The 26,363-nt window shown below is 49.0% G+C and overlaps 1 protein-coding gene across 2 annotated transcripts in view; it reads left to right on the top strand.

The window, feature by feature from the left end:
* LOC129851401 (potassium voltage-gated channel subfamily D member 3-like) overlaps nt 1-24,401 on the top strand; it is a 156,307-nt gene extending 131,906 nt beyond the window's left edge. Inside the window, exons 4-8 of one of the 2 annotated variants that reach the window (XM_055917912.1) lie at nt 15,224-15,328; nt 19,054-19,086; nt 19,614-19,706; nt 20,642-20,895; nt 21,613-24,401. In XM_055917912.1, coding sequence (XP_055773887.1) covers nt 15,224-15,328; nt 19,054-19,086; nt 19,614-19,706; nt 20,642-20,895; nt 21,613-21,841 — 714 coding nt within the window. In that variant the 3' untranslated portion in view covers nt 21,842-24,401. The remainder of the gene's footprint in view (nt 1-15,223; nt 15,329-19,053; nt 19,087-19,613; nt 19,707-20,641; nt 20,896-21,612) is intronic. The other variant, XM_055917913.1, reaches the window with a different exon arrangement.
* Nucleotides 24,402-26,363: the final 1,962 nt, after the last annotated feature.

The following is a 26,363-nucleotide window of genomic DNA, read 5'->3' as shown; positions in this document are numbered from 1 at the left end:
AGAGAGAGACAGTGTGTCGTCAGGAACAGAGAGAGACAGTGTGTCGTCAGGGTCGGAGAGAGACAGTGTGTCGTCAGGGCCAGAGAGAGACAGTGTGTCGTCAGGAACAGAGAGAGACAGTGTGTCGTCAGGGTCAGAGAGAGACAGTGTGTCATCAGGGTCAGAGAGAGACAGTGTGTCGTCAGGAACAGAGAGAGACAGTGTGTCGTCAGGGTCAGAGAGAGACAGTGTGTCGTCAGGAACAGAGAGAGACAGTGTGTCGTCAGGGTCAGAGAGAGACAGTGTGTCGTCAGGAACAGAGAGAGACAGTGTGTCGTCAGGACCAGAGAGAGACAGTGTGTCGTCAGGACCAGAGAGAGACAGTGTGTCGTCAGGAACAGAGAGAGACAGTGTGTCGTCAGGAACAGAGAGAGACAGTGTGTCGTCAGGACCAGAGAGAGACAGTGTGTCGTCAGGACCAGAGAGAGACAGTGTGTCGTCAGGACCAGAGAGAGACAGTGTGTCGTCAGGAACAGAGAGAGACAGTGTGTCGTCAGGGTCAGAGAGAGACAGTGTGTCGTCAGGAACAGAGAGAGACAGTGTGTCGTCAGGGTCAGAGAGAGACAGTGTGTCGTCAGGACCAGAGAGAGACAGTGTGTCGTCAGGAACAGAGAGAGACAGTGTGTCGTCAGGACCAGAGAGAGACAGTGTGTCGTCAGGGTCAGATAGAGACAGTGTGTCGTCAGGAACAGAGAGAGACAGTGTGTCGTCAGGGTCAGAGAGAGACAGTGTGTCGTCAGGGTCAGAGAGAGACAGTGTGTCGTCAAGAACAGAGAGAGACAGTGTGTCGTCAGGGCCAGAGAGAGACAGTGTGTCGTCAGGGTCAGAGAGAGACAGTGTGTCGTCAGGAACAGAGAGAGACAGTGTGTCGTCAGGAACAGAGAGAGACAGTGTGTCGTCAGGACCAGAGAGAGACAGTGTGTCGTCAGGTCCAGAGAGAGACAGTGTGTCGTCAGGAACAGAGAGAGACAGTGTGTCGTCAGGAACAGAGAGAGACAGTGTGTCGTCAGGACCAGAGAGAGACAGTGTGTCGTCAGGGTAGGAGAGAGACAGTGTGTCGTCAGGAACAGAGAGAGACAGTGTGTCGTCAGGGTCAGAGAGAGACAGTGTGTCGTCAGGGTCAGAGAGAGACAGTGTGTCGTCAGGAACAGAGAGAGACAGTGTGTCGTCAGGAACAGAGAAAGACAGTGTGTCATCAGGGCCAGAGAGAGACAGTGTGTCGTCAGGAACAGAGAGAGACAGTGTGTCGTCAGGAACAGAGAGAGACAGTGTGTCGTCAGGGCCAGAGAGAGACAGTGTGTCGTCAGGAACAGAGAGAGACAGTGTGTCGTCAGGGCCAGAGAGAGACAGTGTGTCGTCAGGGCCAGAGAGAGACAGTGTGTCGTCAGGAACAGAGAGAGACAGTGTGTCGTCAGGGCCAGAGAGAGACAGTGTGTCGTCAGGGCCAGAGAGAGACAGTGTGTCGTCAGGAACAGAGAGAGACAGTGTGTCGTCAGGGCCAGAGAGAGACAGTGTGTCGTCAGGAACAGAGAGAGACAGTGTGTCGTCAGGGTCGGAGAGAGACAGTGTGTCGTCAGGAACAGAGAGAGACAGTGTGTCGTCAGGGCCAGAGAGAGACAGTGTGTCGTCAGGAACAGAGAGAGACAGTGTGTCGTCAGGAACAGAGAGAGACAGTGTGTCGTCAGGAACAGAGAGAGACAGTGTGTCGTCAGGGTCAGAGAGAGACAGTGCGTCGTCAGGGTCAGAGAGAGACAGTGTGTCGTCAGGACCAGAGAGAGACAGTGTGTCGTCAGGAACAGAGAGAGACAGAGTGTCGTCAGGAACAGAGAGAGACAGTGTGTCGTCAGGGTCAGAGAGAGACAGTGTGTCGTCAGGAACAGAGAGAGACAGTGTGTCGTCAGGAACAGAGAGAGACAGTGTGTCGTCAGGAACAGAGAGAGACAGTGTGTCGTCAGGGTCAGAGAGAGACAGTGTGTCGTCAGGGTCAGAGAGAGACAGTGTGTCGTCAGGGCCAGAGAGAGACAGTGTGTCGTCAGGAACAGAGAGAGACAGTGTGTCGTCAGGAACAGAGAGAGACAGTGTGTCGTCAGGAACAGAGAGAGACAGTGTGTCGTCAGGACCAGAGAGAGACAGTGTGTCGTCAGGACCAGAGAGAGACAGTGTGTCGTCAGGACCAGAGAGAGACAGCGTGTCGTCAGGAACAGAGAGAGACAGTGTGTCGTCAGGGTCAGAGAGAGACAGTGTGTCGTCAGGAACAGAGAGAGACAGTGTGTCGTCAGGGTCAGAGAGAGACAGTGTGTCGTCAGGACCAGAGAGAGACAGTGTGTCGTCAGGAACAGAGAGAGACAGTGTGTCGTCAGGACCAGAGAGAGACAGTGTGTCGTCAGGGTCAGATAGAGACAGTGTGTCGTCAGGAACAGAGAGAGACAGTGTGTCGTCAGGGTCAGAGAGAGACAGTGTGTCGTCAGGGTCAGAGAGAGACAGTGTGTCGTCAAGAACAGAGAGAGACAGTGTGTCGTCAGGGCCAGAGAGAGACAGTGTGTCGTCAGGGTCAGAGAGAGACAGTGTGTCGTCAGGAACAGAGAGAGACAGTGTGTCGTCAGGAACAGAGAGAGACAGTGTGTCGTCAGGACCAGAGAGAGACAGTGTGTCGTCAGGTCCAGAGAGAGACAGTGTGTCGTCAGGAACAGAGAGAGACAGTGTGTCGTCAGGAACAGAGAGAGACAGTGTGTCGTCAGGACCAGAGAGAGACAGTGTGTCGTCAGGGTAGGAGAGAGACAGTGTGTCGTCAGGAACAGAGAGAGACAGTGTGTCGTCAGGGTCAGAGAGAGACAGTGTGTCGTCAGGGTCAGAGAGAGACAGTGTGTCGTCAGGAACAGAGAGAGACAGTGTGTCGTCAGGAACAGAGAAAGACAGTGTGTCGTCAGGGCCAGAGAGAGACAGTGTGTCGTCAGGAACAGAGAGAGACAGTGTGTCGTCAGGAACAGAGAGAGACAGTGTGTCGTCAGGGCCAGAGAGAGACAGTGTGTCGTCAGGAACAGAGAGAGACAGTGTGTCGTCAGGGCCAGAGAGAGACAGTGTGTCGTCAGGGACAGAGAGAGACAGTGTGTCGTCAGGAACAGAGAGAGACAGTGTGTCGTCAGGGCCAGAGAGAGACAGTGTGTCGTCAGGGACAGAGAGAGACAGTGTGTCGTCAGGAACAGAGAGAGACAGTGTGTCGTCAGGGACAGAGAGAGACAGTGTGTCGTCAGGAACAGAGAGAGACAGTGTGTCGTCAGGGTCAGAGAGAGACAGTGTGTCGTCAGGAACAGAGAGAGACAGTGTGTCGTCAGGGACAGAGAGAGACAGTGTGTCGTCAGGAACAGAGAGAGACAGTGTGTCGTCAGGAACAGAGAGAGACAGTGTGTCGTCAGGAACAGAGAGAGACAGTGTGTCGTCAGGAACAGAGAGAGACAGTGTGTCGTCAGGGTCAGAGAGAGACAGTGTGTCGTCAGGAACAGAGAGAGACAGTGTGTCGTCAGGAACAGAGAGAGACAGTGTGTCGTCAGGAACAGAGAGAGACAGTGTGTCGTCAGGGTCAGAGAGAGACAGTGTGTCGTCAGGAACAGAGAGAGACAGTGTGTCGTCAGGAACAGAGAGAGACAGTGTGTCGTCAGGAACAGAGAGAGACAGTGTGTCGTCAGGGTCAGAGAGAGACAGTGTGTCGTCAGGAACAGAGAGAGACAGTGTGTCGTCAGGAACAGAGAGAGACAGTGTGTCGTCAGGAACAGAGAGAGACAGTGTGTCGTCAGGGTCAGAGAGAGACAGTGTGTCGTCAGGGACAGAGAGAGACAGTGTGTCGTCAGGGACAGAGAGAGACAGTGTGTCGTCAGGACCAGAGAGAGACAGTGTGTCGTCAGGACCAGAGAGAGACAGTGTGTCGTCAGGACAGAGAGAGACAGTGTGTCGTCAGGGTCAGAGAGAGACAGTGTGTCGTCAGGACCAGAGAGAGACAGTGTGTCGTCAGGACCAGAGAGAGACAGTGTGTCGTCAGGAACAGAGAGAGACAGTGTGTCGTCAGGAACAGAGAGAGACAGTGTGTCGTCAGGGTCAGAGAGAGACAGTGTGTCGTCAGGAACAGAGAGAGACAGTGTGTCGTCAGGACCAGAGAGAGACAGTGTGTCGTCAGGACCAGAGAGAGACAGTGTGTCGTCAGGACCAGAGAGAGACAGTGTGTCGTCAGGGCCAGAGAGAGACAGTGTGTCGTCAGGAACAGAGAGAGACAGTGTGTCGTCAGGGACAGAGAGAGACAGTGTGTCGTCAGGGTCAGAGAGAGACAGTGTGTCGTCAGGACCAGAGAGAGACAGTGTGTCGTCAGGGTCAGAGAGAGACAGTGTGTCGTCAGGACCAGAGAGAGACAGTGTGTCGTCAGGAACAGAGAGAGACAGTGTGTCGTCAGGGTCAGAGAGAGACAGTGTGTCGTCAGGAACAGAGAGAGACAGTGTGTCGTCAGGGTCAGAGAGAGACAGTGTGTCGTCAGGAACAGAGAGAGACAGTGTGTCGTCAGGACCAGAGAGAGACAGTGTGTCGTCAGGACCAGAGAGAGACAGTGTGTCGTCAGGACCAGAGAGAGACAGTGTGTCGTCAGGGTCAGAGAGAGACAGTGTGTCGTCAGGGCCAGAGAGAGACAGTGTGTCGTCAGGACCAGAGAGAGACAGTGTGTCGTCAGGAACAGAGAGAGACAGTGTGTCGTCAGGAACAGAGAGAGACAGTGTGTCGTCAGGGTCAGAGAGAGACAGTGTGTCGTCAGGGCCAGAGAGAGACAGTGTGTCGTCAGGAACAGAGAGAGACAGTGTGTCGTCAGGGTCAGAGAGAGACAGTGTGTCGTCAGGGTCAGAGAGAGACAGTGTGTCGTCAGGAACAGAGAGAGACAGTGTGTCGTCAGGGTCAGAGAGAGACAGTGTGTCGTCAGGAACAGAGAGAGACAGTGTGTCGTCAGGGTCAGAGAGAGACAGTGTGTCGTCAGGAACAGAGAGAGACAGTGTGTCGTCAGGACCAGAGAGAGACAGTGTGTCGTCAGGACCAGAGAGAGACAGTGTGTCGTCAGGAACAGAGAGAGACAGTGTGTCGTCAGGAACAGAGAGAGACAGTGTGTCGTCAGGACCAGAGAGAGACAGTGTGTCGTCAGGACCAGAGAGAGACAGTGTGTCGTCAGGACCAGAGAGAGACAGTGTGTCGTCAGGAACAGAGAGAGACAGTGTGTCGTCAGGGTCAGAGAGAGACAGTGTGTCGTCAGGAACAGAGAGAGACAGTGTGTCGTCAGGGTCAGAGAGAGACAGTGTGTCGTCAGGACCAGAGAGAGACAGTGTGTCGTCAGGAACAGAGAGAGACAGTGTGTCGTCAGGACCAGAGAGAGACAGTGTGTCGTCAGGGTCAGAGAGAGACAGTGTGTCGTCAGGAACAGAGAGAGACAGTGTGTCGTCAGGGTCAGAGAGAGACAGTGTGTCGTCAGGGTCAGAGAGAGACAGTGTGTCGTCAGGAACAGAGAGAGACAGTGTGTCGTCAGGGCCAGAGAGAGACAGTGTGTCGTCAGGGTCAGAGAGAGACAGTGTGTCGTCAGGAACAGAGAGAGACAGTGTGTCGTCAGGAACAGAGAGAGACAGTGTGTCGTCAGGACCAGAGAGAGACAGTGTGTCGTCAGGTCCAGAGAGAGACAGTGTGTCGTCAGGAACAGAGAGAGACAGTGTGTCGTCAGGAACAGAGAGAGACAGTGTGTCGTCAGGACCAGAGAGAGACAGTGTGTCGTCAGGGTAGGAGAGAGACAGTGTGTCGTCAGGAACAGAGAGAGACAGTGTGTCGTCAGGGTCAGAGAGAGACAGTGTGTCGTCAGGGTCAGAGAGAGACAGTGTGTCGTCAGGAACAGAGAGAGACAGTGTGTCGTCAGGAACAGAGAAAGACAGTGTGTCATCAGGGCCAGAGAGAGACAGTGTGTCGTCAGGAACAGAGAGAGACAGTGTGTCGTCAGGAACAGAGAGAGACAGTGTGTCGTCAGGGCCAGAGAGAGACAGTGTGTCGTCAGGAACAGAGAGAGACAGTGTGTCGTCAGGGCCAGAGAGAGACAGTGTGTCGTCAGGGCCAGAGAGAGACAGTGTGTCGTCAGGAACAGAGAGAGACAGTGTGTCGTCAGGGCCAGAGAGAGACAGTGTGTCGTCAGGGCCAGAGAGAGACAGTGTGTCGTCAGGAACAGAGAGAGACAGTGTGTCGTCAGGGCCAGAGAGAGACAGTGTGTCGTCAGGAACAGAGAGAGACAGTGTGTCGTCAGGGTCGGAGAGAGACAGTGTGTCGTCAGGAACAGAGAGAGACAGTGTGTCGTCAGGGCCAGAGAGAGACAGTGTGTCGTCAGGAACAGAGAGAGACAGTGTGTCGTCAGGAACAGAGAGAGACAGTGTGTCGTCAGGAACAGAGAGAGACAGTGTGTCGTCAGGGTCAGAGAGAGACAGTGCGTCGTCAGGGTCAGAGAGAGACAGTGTGTCGTCAGGACCAGAGAGAGACAGTGTGTCGTCAGGAACAGAGAGAGACAGAGTGTCGTCAGGAACAGAGAGAGACAGTGTGTCGTCAGGGTCAGAGAGAGACAGTGTGTCGTCAGGAACAGAGAGAGACAGTGTGTCGTCAGGAACAGAGAGAGACAGTGTGTCGTCAGGAACAGAGAGAGACAGTGTGTCGTCAGGGTCAGAGAGAGACAGTGTGTCGTCAGGGTCAGAGAGAGACAGTGTGTCGTCAGGGTCAGAGAGAGACAGTGTGTCGTCAGGAACAGAGAGAGACAGTGTGTCGTCAGGGTCAGAGAGAGACAGTGTGTCGTCAGGAACAGAGAGAGACAGTGTGTCGTCAGGAACAGAGAGAGACAGTGTGTCGTCAGGAACAGAGAGAGACAGTGTGTCGTCAGGGTCAGAGAGAGACAGTGTGTCGTCAGGGTCAGAGAGAGACAGTGTGTCGTCAGGGTCAGAGAGAGACAGTGTGTCGTCAGGAACAGAGAGAGACAGTGTGTCGTCAGGGCCAGAGAGAGACAGTGTGTCGTCAGGGTCAGAGAGAGACAGTGTGTCGTCAGGGTCAGAGACAGACAGTGTGTCGTCAGGGTCAGAGAGAGACAGTGTGTCGTCAGGACCAGAGAGAGACAGTGTGTCGTCAGGAACAGAGAGAGACAGTGTGTCGTCAGGGTCAGAGAGAGACAGTGTGTCATCAGGGTCAGAGAGAGACAGTGTGTCGTCAGGAACAGAGAGAGACAGTGTGTCGTCAAGAACAGAGAGAGACAGTGTGTCGTCAGGAACAGAGAGAGACAGTGTGTCGTCAGGACCAGAGAGAGACAGTGTGTCGTCAGGACCAGAGAGAGACAGTGTGTCGTCAGGAACAGAGAGAGACAGTGTGTCGTCAGGAACAGAGAGAGACAGTGTGTCGTCAGGAACAGAGAGAGACAGTGTGTCGTCAGGGTCGGAGAGAGACAGTGTGTCGTCAGGACCAGAGAGAGACAGTGTGTCGTCAGGACCAGAGAGAGACAGTGTGTCGTCAGGGTCAGAGAGAGACACTGTGTCGTCAGGAACAGAGAGAGACAGTGTGTCGTCAGGGTCGGAGAGAGACAGTGTGTCGTCAGGACCAGAGAGAGACAGTGTGTCGTCAGGAACAGAGAGAGACAGTGTGTCGTCAGGACCAGAGAGAGACAGTGTGTCGTCAGGAACAGAGAGAGACAGTGTGTCGTCAGGAACAGAGAGAGACAGTGTGTCGTCAGGAACAGAGAGAGACAGTGTGTCGTCAGGGTCAGAGAGAGACAGTGCGTCGTCAGGGTCAGAGAGAGACAGTGTGTCGTCAGGACCAGAGAGAGACAGTGTGTCGTCAGGAACAGAGAGAGACAGAGTGTCGTCAGGAACAGAGAGAGACAGTGTGTCGTCAGGGTCAGAGAGAGACAGTGTGTCGTCAGGAACAGAGAGAGACAGTGTGTCGTCAGGAACAGAGAGAGACAGTGTGTCGTCAGGAACAGAGAGAGACAGTGTGTCGTCAGGGTCAGAGAGAGACAGTGTGTCGTCAGGGTCAGAGAGAGACAGTGTGTCGTCAGGGTCAGAGAGAGACAGTGTGTCGTCAGGAACAGAGAGAGACAGTGTGTCGTCAGGGTCAGAGAGAGACAGTGTGTCGTCAGGAACAGAGAGAGACAGTGTGTCGTCAGGAACAGAGAGAGACAGTGTGTCGTCAGGAACAGAGAGAGACAGTGTGTCGTCAGGGTCAGAGAGAGACAGTGTGTCGTCAGGGTCAGAGAGAGACAGTGTGTCGTCAGGGTCAGAGAGAGACAGTGTGTCGTCAGGAACAGAGAGAGACAGTGTGTCGTCAGGGCCAGAGAGAGACAGTGTGTCGTCAGGGTCAGAGAGAGACAGTGTGTCGTCAGGGTCAGAGAGAGACAGTGTGTCGTCAGGGTCAGAGAGAGACAGTGTGTCGTCAGGAACAGAGAGAGACAGTGTGTCGTCAGGGTCAGAGAGAGACAGTGTGTCATCAGGGTCAGAGAGAGACAGTGTGTCGTCAGGAACAGAGAGAGACAGTGTGTCGTCAAGAACAGAGAGAGACAGTGTGTCGTCAGGAACAGAGAGAGACAGTGTGTCGTCAGGACCAGAGAGAGACAGTGTGTCGTCAGGACCAGAGAGAGACAGTGTGTCGTCAGGAACAGAGAGAGACAGTGTGTCGTCAGGAACAGAGAGAGACAGTGTGTCGTCAGGAACAGAGAGAGACAGTGTGTCGTCAGGGTCGGAGAGAGACAGTGTGTCGTCAGGACCAGAGAGAGACAGTGTGTCGTCAGGACCAGAGAGAGACAGTGTGTCGTCAGGAACAGAGAGAGACAGTGTGTCGTCAGGACCAGAGAGAGACAGTGTGTCGTCAGGGTCAGAGAGAGACAGTGTGTCGTCAGGACCAGAGAGAGACAGTGTGTCGTCAGGAACAGAGAGAGACAGTGTGTCGTCAGGGTCGGAGAGAGACAGTGTGTCGTCAGGACCAGAGAGAGACAGTGTGTCGTCAGGGTCAGAGAGAGACAGTGTGTCGTCAGGGTCAGAGAGAGACACTGTGTCGTCAGGAACAGAGAGAGACAGTGTGTCGTCAGGGTCGGAGAGAGACAGTGTGTCGTCAGGACCAGAGAGAGACAGTGTGTCGTCAGGAACAGAGAGAGACAGTGTGTCGTCAGGACCAGAGAGAGACAGTGTGTCGTCAAGAACAGAGAGAGACAGTGTGTCGTCAGGAACAGAGAGACAGTGTGTCGTCAGGACCAGAGAGAGACAGTGTGTCGTCAGGGTCAGAGAGAGACAGTGTGTCGTCAGGACCAGAGAGAGACAGTGTGTCGTCAGGAACAGAGAGAGACAGTGTGTCGTCAGGGTCAGAGAGAGACAGTGTGTCGTCAGGAACAGAGAGAGACAGTGTGTCGTCAGGAACAGAGAGAGACAGTGTGTCGTCAGGACCAGAGAGAGACAGTGTGTCGTCAGGGTCAGAGAGAGACAGTGTGTCGTCAGGACCAGAGAGAGACAGTGTGTCGTCAGGAACAGAGAGAGACAGTGTGTCGTCAGGAACAGAGAGAGACAGTGTGTCGTCAGGACCAGAGAGAGACAGTGTGTCGTCAGGGTCGGAGAGAGACAGTGTGTCGTCAGGACCAGAGAGAGACAGTGTGTCGTCAGGAACAGAGAGAGACAGTGTGTCGTCAGGACCAGAGAGAGACAGTGTGTCGTCAAGAACAGAGAGAGACAGTGTGTCGTCAGGAACAGAGAGACAGTGTGTCGTCAGGACCAGAGAGAGACAGTGTGTCGTCAGGGTCAGAGAGAGACAGTGTGTCGTCAGGACCAGAGAGAGACAGTGTGTCGTCAGGAACAGAGAGAGACAGTGTGTCGTCAGGGTCAGAGAGAGACAGTGTGTCGTCAGGAACAGAGAGAGACAGTGTGTCGTCAGGAACAGAGAGAGACAGTGTGTCGTCAGGACCAGAGAGAGACAGTGTGTCGTCAGGGTCAGAGAGAGACAGTGTGTCGTCAGGACCAGAGAGAGACAGTGTGTCGTCAGGAACAGAGAGAGACAGTGTGTCGTCAGGAACAGAGAGAGACAGTGTGTCGTCAGGACCAGAGAGAGACAGTGTGTCGTCAGGGTCAGAGAGAGACAGTGTGTCGTCAGGGTCAGAGAGAGACAGTGTGTCGTCAGGTCCAGAGAGAGACAGTGTGTCGTCAGGACCAGAGAGAGACAGTGTGTCGTCAAGAACAGAGAGAGACAGTGTGTCGTCAGGAACAGAGAGAGACAGTGTGTCGTCAGGGTCAGAGAGAGACAGTGTGTCGTCAGGAACAGAGAGAGACAGTGTGTCGTCAGGACCAGAGAGAGACAGTGTTTCGTCAGGACCAGAGAGAGACAGTGTGTTGTCAGGACCAGAGAGAGACAGTGTGTCGTCAGGGCCAGAGAGAGACAGTGTATCGTCAGGAACAGAGAGAGACAGTGTGTCGTCAGGGTCAGAGAGAGACAGTGTGTCGTCAGGGTCAGAGAGAGACAGTGTGTCGTCAGGACCAGAGAGAGACAGTGTGTCGTCAGGGTCAGAGAGAGACAGTGTGTCGTCAGGACCAGAGAGATACAGTGTGTCGTCAGGGTCGGAGAGAGACAGTGTGTCGTCAGGAACAGAGAGAGACAGTGTGTCGTCAGGACCAGAGAGAGACAGTGTGTCGTCAGGGTCAGAGAGAGACAGTGTGTCGTCAGGACCAGAGAGAGACAGTGTGTCGTCAGGAACAGAGAGAGACAGTGTGTCGTCAGGAACAGAGAGAGACAGTGTGTCGTCAGGACCAGAGAGAGACAGTGTGTCGTCAGGGTCAGAGAGAGACAGTGTGTCGTCAGGGTCAGAGAGAGACAGTGTGTCGTCAGGTCCAGAGAGAGACAGTGTGTCGTCAGGACCAGAGAGAGACAGTGTGTCGTCAAGAACAGAGAGAGACAGTGTGTCGTCAGGGTCAGAGAGAGACAGTGTGTCGTCAGGAACAGAGAGAGACAGTGTGTCGTCAGGACCAGAGAGAGACAGTGTGTCGTCAGGACCAGAGAGAGACAGTGTGTTGTCAGGACCAGAGAGAGACAGTGTGTCGTCAGGGCCAGAGAGAGACAGTGTATCGTCAGGAACAGAGAGAGACAGTGTGTCGTCAGGGTCAGAGAGAGACAGTGTGTCGTCAGGGTCAGAGAGAGACAGTGTGTCGTCAGGACCAGAGAGAGACAGTGTGTCGTCAGGACCAGAGAGAGACAGTGTGTCGTCAGGCTCGGAGAGAGACAGTGTGTCGTCAGGGTCGGAGAGAGACAGTGTGTCGTCAGGAACAGAGAGAGACAGTGTGTCGTCAGGACCAGAGAGAGACAGTGTGTCGTCAGGACCAGAGAGAGACAGTGTGTTGTCAGGACCAGAGAGAGACAGTGTGTCGTCAGGGCCAGAGAGAGACAGTGTATCGTCAGGAACAGAGAGAGACAGTGTGTCGTCAGGGTCAGAGAGAGACAGTGTGTCGTCAGGGTCAGAGAGAGACAGTGTGTCGTCAGGACCAGAGAGAGACAGTGTGTCGTCAGGGTCAGAGAGAGACAGTGTGTCGTCAGGACGAGAGAGATACAGTGTGTCGTCAGGGTCGGAGAGAGACAGTGTGTCGTCAGGAACAGAGAGAGACAGTGTGTCGTCAGGACCAGAGAGAGACAGTGTGTCGTCAGGGTCAGAGAGAGACAGTGTGTCGTCAGGACCAGAGAGAGACAGTGTGTCGTCAGGAACAGAGAGAGACAGTGTGTCGTCAGGAACAGAGAGAGACAGTGTGTCGTCAGGACCAGAGAGAGACAGTGTGTCGTCAGGGTCAGAGAGAGACAGTGTGTCGTCAGGGTCAGAGAGAGACAGTGTGTCGTCAGGTCCAGAGAGAGACAGTGTGTCGTCAGGACCAGAGAGAGACAGTGTGTCGTCAAGAACAGAGAGAGACAGTGTGTCGTCAGGGTCAGAGAGAGACAGTGTGTCGTCAGGAACAGAGAGAGACAGTGTGTCGTCAGGACCAGAGAGAGACAGTGTGTCGTCAGGACCAGAGAGAGACAGTGTGTTGTCAGGACCAGAGAGAGACAGTGTGTCGTCAGGGCCAGAGAGAGACAGTGTATCGTCAGGAACAGAGAGAGACAGTGTGTCGTCAGGGTCAGAGAGAGACAGTGTGTCGTCAGGGTCAGAGAGAGACAGTGTGTCGTCAGGACCAGAGAGAGACAGTGTGTCGTCAGGACCAGAGAGAGACAGTGTGTCGTCAGGCTCGGAGAGAGACAGTGTGTCGTCAGGGCCAGAGAGAGACAGTGTGTCGTCAAGAACAGAGAGAGACAGTGTGTCGTCAGGAACAGAGAGAGACAGTGTGTCGTCAGGACCAGAGAGAGACAGTGTGTCGTCAGGGTCAGAGAGAGACAGTGTGTCGTCAGGAACAGAGAGAGACAGTGTGTCGTCAGGGCCAGAGAGAGACAGTGTGTCGTCAGGAACAGAGAGAGACAGTGTGTCGTCAGGGTCGGAGAGAGACAGTGTGTCGTCAGGACCAGAGAGAGACAGTGTGTCGTCAGGGTCGGAGAGAGACAGTGTGTCGTCAGGAACAGAGAGAGACAGTGTGTCGTCAGGACCAGAGAGAGACAGTGTGTCGTCAGGACCAGAGAGAGACAGTGTGTCGTCAGGGTCAGAGAGAGACAGTGTGTCGTCAGGGTCAGAGAGAGACAGTGTGTCGTCAGGAACAGAGAGAGACAGTGCGTCGTCAGGGTCAGAGAGAGACAGTGTGTCGTCAGGTCCAGAGAGAGACAGTGCGTCGTCAGGGTCAGAGAGAGACAGTGTGTCGTCAGGACCAGAGAGAGACAGTGTGTCGTCAGGGTCAGAGAGAGACAGTGTGTCGTCAGGACCAGAGAGAGACAGTGTGTCGTCAGGACCAGAGAGAGACAGTGTGTCGTCAGGGTCGGAGAGAGACAGTGTGTCGTCAGGACCAGAGAGAGACAGTGTGTCGTCAGGACCAGAGAGAGACAGTGTGTCGTCAGGGTCGGAGAGAGACAGTGTGTCGTCAGGGCCAGAGAGAGACAGTGTGTCGTCAAGAACAGAGAGAGACAGTGTGTCGTCAGGAACAGAGAGAGACAGTGTGTCGTCAGGACCAGAGAGAGACAGTGTGTCGTCAGGGTCAGAGAGAGACAGTGTGTCGTCAGGAACAGAGAGAGACAGTGTGTCGTCAGGGTCAGAGAGAGACAGTGTGTCGTCAGGAACAGAGAGAGACAGTGTGTCGTCAGGGTCGGAGAGAGACAGTGTGTCGTCAGGAACAGAGAGAGACAGTGTGTCGTCAGGACCAGAGAGAGACAGTGTGTCGTCAGGACCAGAGAGAGACAGTGTGTCGTCAGGGTCGGAGAGAGACAGTGTGTCGTCAGGAACAGAGAGAGACAGTGTGTCGTCAGGACCAGAGAGAGACAGTGTGTCGTCAGGACCAGAGAGAGACAGTGTGTCGTCAGGGTCAGAGAGAGACAGTGTGTCGTCAGGGTCAGAGAGAGACAGTGTGTCGTCAGGAACAGAGAGAGACAGTGCGTCGTCAGGGTCAGAGAGAGACAGTGTGTCGTCAGGTCCAGAGAGAGACAGTGCGTCGTCAGGGTCAGAGAGAGACAGTGTGTCGTCAGGACCAGAGAGAGACAGTGTGCCGTCAGGGTCAGAGAGAGACAGTGTGTCGTCAGGACCAGAGAGAGACAGTGTGTCGTCAGGGTCAGAGAGAGACAGTGTGTCGTCAGGAACAGAGAGAGACAGTGCGTCGTCAGGGTCAGAGAGAGACAGTGTGTCGTCAGGTCCAGAGAGAGACAGTGCGTCGTCAGGGTCAGAGAGAGACAGTGCGTCGTCAGGGCCAGAGAGAGACAGTGCGACGTCAGGGTCAGAGAGAGACAGTGTGTCGTCAGGTCCAGAGAGAGACAGTGTGTCGTCAGGAACAGAGAGAGACAGTGTGTCGTCAGGGTCAGAGAGAGACAGTGTGTCGTCAGGTCCAGAGAGAGACAGTGTGTCGTCAGGAACAGAGAGAGACAGTGCGACGTCAGGGTCAGAGAGAGACAGTGTGTCGTCAGGTCCAGAGAGAGACAGTGCGTCGTCAGGGTCAGAGAGAGACAGTGTGTCGTCAGGGTCAGAGAGAGACAGTGTGAGTTCCATTAGATTAGCTCAGACAAACACTTGGCTCAGTGAAGACTATTACTTTCCTCTTGGGCTGTGGCTGTGGCTGGACTGTGGCTGTGGATGAGCTGTGGCTGGGCTGGGGCTGTAGCTGGATTGTGGCTGTGGATGAGCTGGGGCTGGGGCTGCAGTATGGCCACTCCCCAAGACAGCACAGAGTGAAGAGAGATGGAAGGAAGTTGAACAGGATTCAGTTTGAAAAGTTTTTGTTCTTTTTTTTTTGTTAAAGAACCTCTGTGCACATCACCCACATTTCCAAAGCCTCCTTTCAGTTAGACTGCTCCAGTTTTTCATTTATTCATTTCAGTTTTTCCTACATCAAATGAAGCCTTTCATCAACATGTCTGAGTAAAGCGAATGACAAGAGGCAGCCTGCTCACTTAAATGACATGTCCTATATTTCCCACGGGTGAGGGCCAGAGAAAGCAGCAGCATAGAAGTGCTGGCCTGTTCCCGGATCTGTTTGTGCTGTCTTGTCAATGACATAGGCGTTGGCAAGATAGTACAAACAGATCTGGGACCAGGCTACAGGTTCTGGCTCAGTCACACATATCCACATGCTCTGTAATCCCCAAGGACAGCACAGGTTGTCTCACAGGTTGAATCACCACATCTCTAAACCAGCAAATGGGTTGCATTACATCACAGGAGTCTTCAGATAGATTTGGTAGATTTGGCAGCAAGTTTTCATTGCTTATTTTAAATTTCCATCTACTATTAGCTTCTGTTTTTCTTTTTTGTGTATAGTTTGACCCTCCAAGGATCCATTGGAATTGCCTCAGTATCCTACTAAAAACAGAAATTGCACTAACATGAAATAGATCATAATAGCTAACATGAAATAGATCGAACCATAGGAAACTCTAAACCCTTTCAGGCCATAATAATACGACTCATCATTTTACATCATCCAGGGAAGGGGTGATGAGGCTGCACATTCTCACCATTAGATGATAAGACATTTCTCATCCTTGTCTGGGTCTGACACGTTAACCTCTCCCCACACAGAAAGCCAGACTGGCCCGGATAAGAATAGCCCAGGCGGGCAGCTCCTGCACGGGCTTCCTCCAGAGCAAACGAAACGACCTCCTCAACGACCTGCTGGAGCTCACGGTAAGGCTCCCATTTGACCTCTGAGGGCCCAAGAGTGCATTAGCCCACTGAGCTAAAGGACCCAGTCCTAGTTTGAAATATGCACATGTCACCAACTAGGTTTGAACCCAGGATGTCTGCACCAAGTGGTGAATACCACAAGGCTGAGTTAGCCTGCTGAGCTAAAGCTCAAGCATGTCTGTTTTAGTGCTCTCTGATGTCTGTTTTAGTGCTCTCTGCTGTCAGTTTTAGTGCTCTCTGCTGTCAGTTTTAGTGCTCTCTGCTGTCAGTTTTAGTGCTCTCTGCTGTCAGTTTTAGTGCTCTCTGCTGTCAGTTTTAGTGCTCTCTGCTGTCAGTTTTAGTGCTCTCTGCTGTCTGTTTTAGTGCTCTCTGCTGTCTGTTTTAGTGCTCTCTATTGTCAGTTTTAGTGCTCTCTGCTGTCTGTTTTAGTGCTCTCTATTGTCTGTTTTAGTGCTCTCTATTGTCAGTTTTAGTGCTCTCTGCTGTCTGTTTTAGTGCTCTCTATTGTCAGTTTTCGTGCTCTCTGCTGTCAGTTTTAGTGCTCTCTGCTGTCTGTTTTAGTGCTCTCTATTGTCAGTTTTAGTGCTCTCTATTGTCAGTTTTAGTGCTCTCTGCTGTCAGTTTTAGTGCTCTCTGCTGTCTGTTTTAGTGCTCTCTGCTGTCTGTTTGAGTGCTCTCTATTGTCAGTTTTAGTGCTCTCTATTGTCAGTTTTAGTGCTCTCTGCTGTCTGTTTTAGTGCTCTCTATTGTCAGTTTTAGTGCTCTCTATTGTCAGTTTTAGTGCTCTCTGCTGTCAGTTTTAGTGCTCTCTGCTGTCTGTTTTAGTGCTCTCTGCTGTCTGTTTGAGTGCTCTCTATTGTCAGTTTTAGTGCTCTCTATTGTCAGTTTTAGTGCTCTCTGCTGTCTGTTTTAGTGCTCTCTATTGTCAGTTTTAGTGCTCTCTATTGTCAGTTTTAGTGCTCTCTGCTGTCAGTTTTAGTGCTCTCTGCTGTCTGTTTTAATGCTCTCTATTGTCAGTTTTAGTGCTCTCTGCTGTCTGTTTTAGTGCTCTCTATTGTCAGTTTTAGTGCTCTCTATTGTCAGTTTTAGTGCTCTCTGCTGTCAGTTTTAGTGCTCTCTGCTGTCAGTTTTAGTGCTCTCTGCTGTCTGTTTTAGTGCTCTCTATTGTCAGTTTTAGTGCTCTCTATTGTCAGTTTTAGTGCTCTCTGCTGTCAGTTTTAGTGCTCTCTGCTGTCAGTTTTAGTGCTCTCTATTGTCAGTTTTAGTGCTCTCTATTGTCAGTTTTAGTGCTCTCTATTGTCTGTTTTAGTGCTCTCTGCTGTCAGTTTTAGTACTCTCTGCTGTCTGTTTTAGTGCTCTCTGCTGTCAGATTTAGTGCTCTCTATTGTCAGTTTTAGTGCTCTCTATTGTCAGTTTTAGTGCTCTCTGCTGTCTGTTTTAGTGCTCTCTATTGTCAGTTTTAGTGCTCTCTATTGTCAGTTTTAGTGCTCTCTATTGTCAGTTTTAGTGCTCTCTGCTGTCTGTTTTAGTGCTCTCTGCTGTCTGTTTTAGTTCTCTCTGCTGTCAGTTTTAGTGCTCTCTGCTGTCAGTTTTAGTGCTCTCTGCTGTCTGTTTTAGTGCTCTCTGCTGTCTGTTTTAGTGCTCTCTGCTGTCTGTTTTAGTGCTCTCTGCTGTCTGTTTTAGTGCTCTCTGCTGTCAGTTTTAGTGCTCTCTGCTGTCTGTTTTAGTGCTCTCTGCTGTCTGTTTTAGTGCTCTCTGCTGTCTGTTTTAGTGCTCTCTGCTGTCTGTTTTAGCTCTCTCTGTTGCCTTGTGTCTTCTTTCAGTTCACAAGTCTGTTGTGTCTTGTTTTCCAGGTAATGAAGCCTAGTCAGGCATGTTGTCTTCTCTGTAGCCCTAATTAAACATGGTCAGAAGGGAGAAGGAAAACTGTTATTGTATTTGTGCCACTCTTTGTTATTGTCCATGAATGTGCTGGTTGCTACATTGAAAGATTAGCAAATAGCAAATGGCTCTAAATTATGCCATCGATTTAGCAGGTATTAGTATGCATTGTGGGATGTTGTAGGATAAATTAAATTATATTGGTATTGATGTTATGGGATGAATTTAAATATGGTAGTATTCATGTTGTGGGAGAAATTAAACGATAGGGGTGCGTCACAGCAGGCATTTATGGACAAATGTCCCATATCTCTTCACTTCTTCGCCATTTAGGGAGCGGTGGATTGATTACCATAATAAATGGCACAGACTGACATGACTGGCATTCTCTCAGCAACACTCTGGTTAACTGTAGCACGGCCTGAAATCCCTCTGCGTCTACTGGGCTCCCGAGTGGTGCAGCGGTCTAAGGCACTGCATCTCAGTGCAAGAAGTGTCACTGCAGTTTCTGGTTCACATCTGTATCACATCCTGCTGTGATTGGGAGTCCTGTAGGGCGGTGCACAATTGGCCCAGCGTCGTCAGGGTTTGTCTGGGGCAGGCTGTCATTGTAAATAAGAATTTGTTCTTAACTGACTTGCCTGGTTAAATAAAGGTTACATGTCAAATAAATACTGTGTAATAGACTTGGAGCACAAGTCCATGTGAGTTCAGGAAGAGCAAAAAGTACCGTAGAAAGCTGAAGCATTCAGAGGCTTCATTTAGTTAGTTGTTTTACTGTGGCTGTGATACAGCTGCCAGCGCTCTGGCACTTTGAATTACTGTCATGTCACCGCAGTCAGTCAAGGCTGTGTGGGCCCACATACTGTAGCTGAAAGAAGAACTGGATAACTCTATCCTCTACTCATTTGGGAAGATTGTCTCCCCTTGTGGTTTTTCTCAGTCAGATGACAAGCTTTGTTTGGTTTTATCTTCTTGGTAATTTGTTTGCTAGCACATCAACAAGCAAAAGTAACTCAGAGGAGATAGGCTATACTTCCATATGAATTCATCCAACTGAAAAACCTTCATAGAGTAATCCTTCAAAGAAATGCTGTGTTAATTAACTGTCCACTGAACTGACTGTGTGTGAAATTTGAATGAGAGTAAATGGAACAGATCTCTGTTGATCGAGACAAAAGTATTTCCAGCTATCGTGCAATGTTGTGCCTAGCACCATTTGTTGCAAACAGGTGGTATGTCTGCATATTCTTTTTAAAATGTCTTTAACTGTAATTGTTGTTGAAACAGTCCAATGTTTAACTGCTGGATCAAGTTATGTTTCATGGAAATTGTAGAGAATGGGGGGCCTCCCGAGTGGCGCATCACTACAGACCCGGGTTCGATCTCAGGCTGTGTCACAACCAGCCGTGACCGGGAGTCCCATAGGGCAACGCACAATTGGCTCAGCGTCGTCCAGGTTAGGGGAGGGTTTGGCCGGGAGTGCTTTACTTGGCTCATCGCACTCTAGCGACTCCTTGTAGCGGGCCGGGCGCCTGCAGGCTGACTCGGTCATCAGTTGAACAGTGTTTCCTCCAGGTTAAGCAGGCAGGTGTTAAGAAGCGTGGTTTGGCGGGTCATGTTTCAGAGGACGCATGACTCGACCTTCGCCTCTCCCGAGCCCGTTGGGGAGTTGCAGCAATGAGACAAGATCGCAATTGGATATCACGAAATGGGGGAGAAAAAGGGGGTAAAATACAAACAAAAAAATATTGTAAAGAAATTGATCCATATGAGAAGTAAAGCCATTTCTGTCTTTATTTTCTTCTGTCACTGTCTCTTCTCTCCTCTTCAACTCTCTGAAGCAACAACCTTACAAGCAAAACAATATCCACGAGGTATTTAATCAGCCATCACATGAGGTTACAATGAAAACCTACACATGCAACATCCTCAATCCACTTGAATTCTGTCAGCAAAGACTAATCCTAACCCTACCTGTCTGGTATATATTGATAATGAAACAAAATGCCTTGAGCTCAATTGGCTAATCCACACACTTGTACCATTGTACAGATGTAGGATCTTAATTAGATCACTCTTTTGTTGTTGATTATTTTCCTGCAGACCAGGGAATGCAAACTTGTTGTGTATTTGAGGTTTACAAAGGCTTCTAAATTTTGTTATTTCCATGTTGAAATTTTAGACTTGATTTGCTCAAACGAAAAATGTATCAACCTCTAAAAAGAAATATGTTAATTATAATTTCCACATAATAATTTGTGTTTCCTGTTGCTGCAGGATTGTTTTCCTGCTGTAGCAGATTGACTCAAATTAAGATGCTACATCTGTATGCCATGTATATGACTGTTAAAAATGTTTGTATTGTATGTTTTTCTATGTGTTTCTGTGTGTCTCCACTAAGGGCTCAGACGAGGAGGAACTGCTGCTCAGCAAGAGCATGTCATTATTAGAGAGTCAACACCACCATCTATTGCACTGTCTGGAGAAGACCACTGTGAGTCTCTAGTCCAACCCTACTCTATGACTAGAAAACCATACTCTAACCATACTCTAACATACTCTATGACTAGAAAACCACACTCTAACCATACTCTAACATACTCTATGACTAGAAAACCACACTCTAACCATACTCTAACATACTCTATGACTAGAAAACCACACTCTAACCATACTCTAACATACTCTATGACTAGAAACCCATACTCTAACCATACTCTAACATACTCTATGACTAGAAAACCACACTCTAACCATACTCTAACATACTCTATGACTAGAAAACCATACTCTAGCATACTCTATGCCTAGATAACCATACTCTAACATACTCTGTGATTATTAAAAACCCATACTCTATAACTAGAAAACCATACTCTAACGTACTCTATGCCTAGAAAACCATACTCTAACCATACTCTAACATTCTCTATGACTAGTAAACCATACTCTAGCAGACTATATGCCTAGACAACCATACTCTAACCATATTCTAACATACTCAATGACTAGAAAACCATACTTTAACCATATTCTAACATACTCAATGACTAGAAAACCATGCTCTAACCATACTCTAACATACTCAATGACTAGAAAACCCTACTCTAACCATACTTGTCAGGATTCCTCTGTAAAAAACGTTTCATGATAAATATAGTCTTATTCGTTATTCAAATAAAGGAAACATGTTATCCAATGTTGTTATCGAGAGGAGTTGACATGCCCCACATCTTGTGAGATCTTGTTTTATTATACAGTGATAACAACTATATGTCACTATATTAACCTAATAACAACTATTCTATCACTATTTAACCTAAGAACAACTATTCTGTCACTATATAAACCTAATATATTCACTTCTATAGGGTGACTATATAATCGAGCGAGCAGCATCTGTCTTGTAATGCCCCTCCTTCTCTGCAGGCCCATGAGTTTATGGATGAGCAGCTGTATGAACAGAACTGTCTGGAGACCACGGTCCAGAGCTACACCTCCCGTAGCCCCTCCCTCTCCAGCCAGGACAGGCCCATAGGCACCTGCTGTACCCGCCGGGTGAAGAGGAGTTCCCCCCTGCCCAACTCCAGCATGCCCCTCCAGCCCAGCCATCAGCATGGGCCGCTACAGGAGCTCAGCGCCCCCCGCATCCAGTGTGGGGACAAGCTGCCACGCACCACCAGGTTAGAGACTGCAGGCAGCCAGGCACAGGGAGACAGGTTGAATACGCTCTTGGCATCTTTTTAGAGTTATCCAAAGCGTTTGAAACGGTTGATCATGGAAAGATCATATTCAATTTGTCAGTAGCAAAGTGATGAAATCTGTTGGTATCATCAGAAAGATTAGTGGTTTGGTACATCAGGCCTGCTACCTAACTCTATACTTTTGCTTAATTTACCCATCTCTCATTTACTGTAATATTGTCGGGGCCAGTACATTTATTTAGTACATATTTGTGGTGTGGTTTTCATATAAGCCCTTTTGTGCTTCCAACCTCACCTGGACACCGTTTTTACCAGTTTTTTATCTGTACTGTTTGGTCTTTCACTTCTTTTCTTTGGTGTGAATAAATAAAACCTGAACCCTATCCGTTGCAGGTTGTATCCAATCCAAGTTGCCTCTCCTTAGACACAGGTCTAGAATCAGCTAGAACTGGACAAGCTGATCTTAAATCACGGTGCACCTTCATCATACTCGGCAGAGACATGCGTCATGCACACATGGAGTCCCCATAGAAAACACTAGATGGCGGTGTAGGGTTGTATCTAGCACTTCTGTTACAAGTTGTTGGGCCATTTGTAAAATTACAGTACTTTTACAGTATTATTCCACCCTCTCCCTCTGTCTGTCTGTCTTTCCCTCTCTATCTTTCTTACTCTATCTTTCTCTCTCTCTCTCAGTCGCTCTAGTCTCAACTTGAAGACAGACGAGGTGGGTCTGTTCAACTGCAAGGGCGGTCATATCACCACAGCGATCATCAGCATCCCCACGCCCCACTCTGCCACCCCGGACGGGGACGGTCTTCACGGACCCCCCCAGCGCAGACCCCCCCCTCCCCCCACCGGCCCAGAGGCCGCCAGTATTAACACCACAGCCAGCTCCACTGTCTTCAAAGTGTCCGCTCTGTGACTGTGTGACTGACCCACTCAACAGACTGACTGAGCAGGAGGAGAGGTGAAGAGAGGCTTTCACTAGAACTCTACCTTGAAGGACCCCTGTCGCCCGTTTCAGAGATAGAGACATGGGAGAGAACTCCTCGTGTACCAAGGAGTTTACAGCCTTTTAGGCAGCAAAGGGATAGGCTATACTGAGTGAAATGCTGCAAGGCAGCTGATGGTACAGTTGGCTACGATGTGCGCATTTTCCTAAAAGGGGCCAGTATGTGTGCATTTTGGGATTATGACAGGACAAAGGAAGTCACTGTGTCCTTGTGCACTTCGCACCTACATATTATTGTTTTGATCTGCCTACAGCTAAACCCTGAATGTCTGAAAGATGAGGATGAAGACACCTATCAATGTTTTAACTCTAGGTTTGTTAGGTCTTCTTTATGTTTTGTGTTGTCTTATCTATTTTCACTGTGTGTGTGTGTGTGTGTGTGTGTGTGTGTGTGTGTGTGTGTGTGTGTGTGTGTGTGTGTGTGTGTGTGTGTGTGTGTGTGTGTGTGTGTGTGTGTGTGTGTGTGTGTGTGTGTGTGTGTGTGTGTGTGTGTGTGTGCGTGTGTGCGCGTGCGCGTGCGCGCGTGTGCGTGTGTGTGTTTGTGTGTGTGTGTGTGATACTTTTATGAAATGTTCATATTTTAGTGGGTTATAACCTTACATTTCCATCTATCCACAATGTCCTTAAAATCTAAACAACATAAATGCCTACTAGTACTCTGACAAATGTTCCATCAGACACGCTACAGTATTGCTGCTTTCCCAAATCTGTCTCTCTCTCGCTATCACCCTGTCTCTCTCTCTCCCTTGCTCTCACTCTCTCTCTCTCAATTTCAATTTAAGGGGTCGTTATTGGCATGGGAAACATATGTTTACATTGCCAAAGCAAGTGAAATGGATAAACAAAAGTGAAATAAACAATAAAAAGTGAACCGTAAATATTGCCCTCACACAAGTTCTCTCTCTCTGTCTCTCTCTCTCTGTCTCTCACTATCACTCCCTCTATGGCTCTCTCTATATCTCTATCTCTCCCTCGCTCTTACTCTCTCTTTCTCTCCTTTGCTCTCTCTCTCTGTCTCACTCTTTCTCTTCCAAACTGTCTTCATTTTTAAGACTTTAGCAGTTTAGTTGTTGTTGTTTCAGTTCAGTGGAAGACTGAAGTGGTATAATCACCATGGCAACGATGAATGTCCATGTCAATGCCCTACTATGATGTGAACCGGCTTCCTCTACATGTTACATGAACTGTTGTCCATTGGAGGTCCATGCTGTAGGTGCCTGGTGTTTCGGAATAGCTTGTGACTTGTCAAGATGTGCTACAGTAAAATTATAACAGATTAACAAGTATTTTGTTTTCGTTTTTTGTGTAAATTATTATTTTACTCTGTAGGTTTTTGAATAATGAAAATGAAAATACCATGTTGCATTCAAGGTATGTGTATGTTTTTGTATTGACTTTGTGTACTCAGCCATGTGGTAGACAGAGGTAAGGACATACTGGTATAAAATCCCCACCTAATCCATTGTTGTGAGTCAATGTGTAATGTGATGTTAAAAATAGATGTTTTAACATGTTGACCATGTCACGTGAAAAGATGAGTAAAATTCATATCAATGGGTTACTACAAACACCTATCGATTGGAGGGTGGTTCCTAATTTCCTAAATCCTAATTTGTCTCCGTACTGATTGAGGCCTTGTCACATTTACCACACCCTTTAAAGAACGCTGCTCACTCATCTGGTTAACAACTGGGTCCATGATGTGTAATGTGTAGGAGTTTTTCCTGGCCATATGAGCTGACCAGGGTCATGCTGACCAGGCTGACCAAGGGCTCTGTTCAGGGTGTATCGCTGAAGTGTTAAAAGATTGCCCACTGTGAAAGTCATTTCCGATTGAGCCGACATGCAGCGTTTACCGTGAATGAAGTCTCCACAAACTTTGCCTTTAGTTGTCAATCGCGCTATAAAGCTGAACTTCCGCGATACGGATTGAATAGAGCCCAAGTTATAGTCTATGACTAGGGCATGGAGTTTTTCATTTGCCCTAGTAATGTGAATTCAACAGTAGACCTAGTACACATTCTGTGTACTGTTTCATGCTTAGCGAGGTCATCGAGAATACAAAGCTAACCTCTACAGAAAACAGTGATGAAGTCTCATTCCTGTCTTGTGATGGGAAGATAATGGACACATTTATCCACCTGAGACGGAATGGAAAAGGCCGCTTGTCAAAAAGTCTTTGTGTTGTCGTTTGTTTCCTACTTTTAGCCTCCTTAGGTTTATTATTTAATCAGGTCTGCTTTGTATTCTCTGTTTTTCTGTCTGCTTTGTATTCTCTGTTTTTCTGTCTGCTTTGTATTCTCTGTTTTTCTGTCTGCTCCGTATTCTCAGTTTTTCTGTCTGCTTTTGTATTCTCTGTTTTTCTGTCTGCTCCATATTATCTGTCCGATGGTGTTTATCATGTGACTTTGTCTGTGTCATAATGACTATAAAGTAGTGTCAGATAAAGATGTTTCATCTGCCACCCAAACCTGGCTTGTGAGCTTTATTTTCCGTGAACAGTTGTGGACATTTCCATGTCATTTTTTACACATAAAGTTGGTACAAAGAACTACAACAGAGAAGTAATGGAGATGTCTGAGACATATTACTGCAGCTCATATCATGTGTTCTGTACTTCAGGTGCTTAACGTCCTGCCTCATTAAAAGTGAATAGGTTTATTCCTCAAGCTGGCTGTTGTTACCCTGAGTGAAACCACATCTGGAGCAGATTGAGCCATATGGCAGTTTGCAGGTAAACTAAAGATCCAAAACATTAATTCTACTCACTTTTACTATATGCACCCAGTCTTTAAATACAGATGTGGTAGCATGTATCACATCATTTGTGATATGACAGGCTTATGATTTATTGGTTGTCCCTCCCCATTCTCTATTTAAATGTATACAATCACATTTGCCCAAAACTCAATGGCTGCATTTAAACAGGCAGCCCAATTCTGATCTGTTTTCCACTAGTTGGTCTTTTGACCAATCATCAGATCTTTTTTTACATCAGATCTTTTTCGGAGCTGATCTGGTTGTTCAAAAGACCAATTAATGAGAAAAAAAATCAGAATTGGGGCTGCCTGTCTAAACAGAGCCTACATGGCCAGATTGTGGTTAACTTGAAGGTGTGACCAGAGCCAGAAGGAGAAGCGAGACATCCCACTCTCTAACTAACTAAGTAGACCAGACCCAGCTGTGATCGCATTGGTGTCAATGGTAGAGACACCCCATAAGTAGAGTGGTATTGTGACCATTTCTTTCAATGGTAAATGGCCTGAGTAAGACATCTTCATTTATTAATCATCTTTGGTGGGACCACACAACTACTGAGCAGCTTGCTAAGTATATGAGAGAGAAAAGCGAAGAGGAGTTGGTGAGCGCCACAAGTTCAGAGGCAATGATTAGAAGTTATTACTAGCAGAGGCATATACGATTATTTTACAAGTGCATTTCTTCTTGGTGGTTCAAATGATGAAATTGTTGGTTGAAATGGTTACACTTTACCTTCAATGTAAAATAGTGCAATGAGACTCATATAGCCCTCTGATTATTACTGTAAGTTATTCCAATGACAGCCACAAGGGGTCAGGTTAGGCCTGTCTTCAACCATTGAGCCAGCGTTGCTACATTTTAGAAAGCAGCTTGTGGAGATCATATTCATTTCAGAACAAGGTAACATCCGATCAGTCCCTATCTCCCCCCTTAATCCCTTCATGAGAGTTACAGGGACATCCGATCAGTCCCTATCTTCCCCCTTAATCCCTTCATGAGAGTTACAGGGACATCCGATCAGTCCCTATCTCCCCCCTTAATCCCTTCATGAGAGTTACAGGGACATCCGATCAGTCCCTATCTTCCCCCTTAATCCCTTCATGAGAGTTACAGGGACATCCGATCAGTCCCTATCTCCCCCCTTAATCCCTTCATGAGAGTTACAGGGACAGTCGACCATGATGAGGAGAAACTGTGCAAGACAATGATGGCGCATTGGGACAATGCACTGGGTGAGCACTCACTCCAACATAAACAATAGTACCTGAAATTGGGTGTGAAGCAGGCGGTTGACCAGAAACTGAAGACAAGATGCACTGCCCAGTACTCAACTCAATAACCACTATCTAAAAGCATGTTCTTTGCCTCTGCAATGGGACAATGAATGATGGATGGAGAACAGTTGTTGTGTGGTCTGGCGCTGGACACGTTTCCTCAGACATCTTAGTCCTGGAGACTGCTGGGGGGAAGTGGGGACATACAGGCGGGCAGCTGCAGGTCAGGGTCACGCATGTGTTCACATTCTTTACTAAATGAAAGTAAGGTTGTCATCTGTGACATGCATCCCATTACACTATGGCAGGAGGCAAGAAACTCTGAATACCATTACAACAGTAACAGGGCTTCTCATTGCATCTGAATGAATGCAACATGCAACAAGAAGACCGTCTGT

This window comes from Salvelinus fontinalis, chromosome 3 (assembly GCF_029448725.1).
Source record: "Salvelinus fontinalis isolate EN_2023a chromosome 3, ASM2944872v1, whole genome shotgun sequence".
NCBI classification, from domain to species: domain Eukaryota; kingdom Metazoa; phylum Chordata; class Actinopteri; order Salmoniformes; family Salmonidae; genus Salvelinus; species Salvelinus fontinalis.
This window is presented reverse-complemented; position numbering and strand designations above follow the sequence as displayed.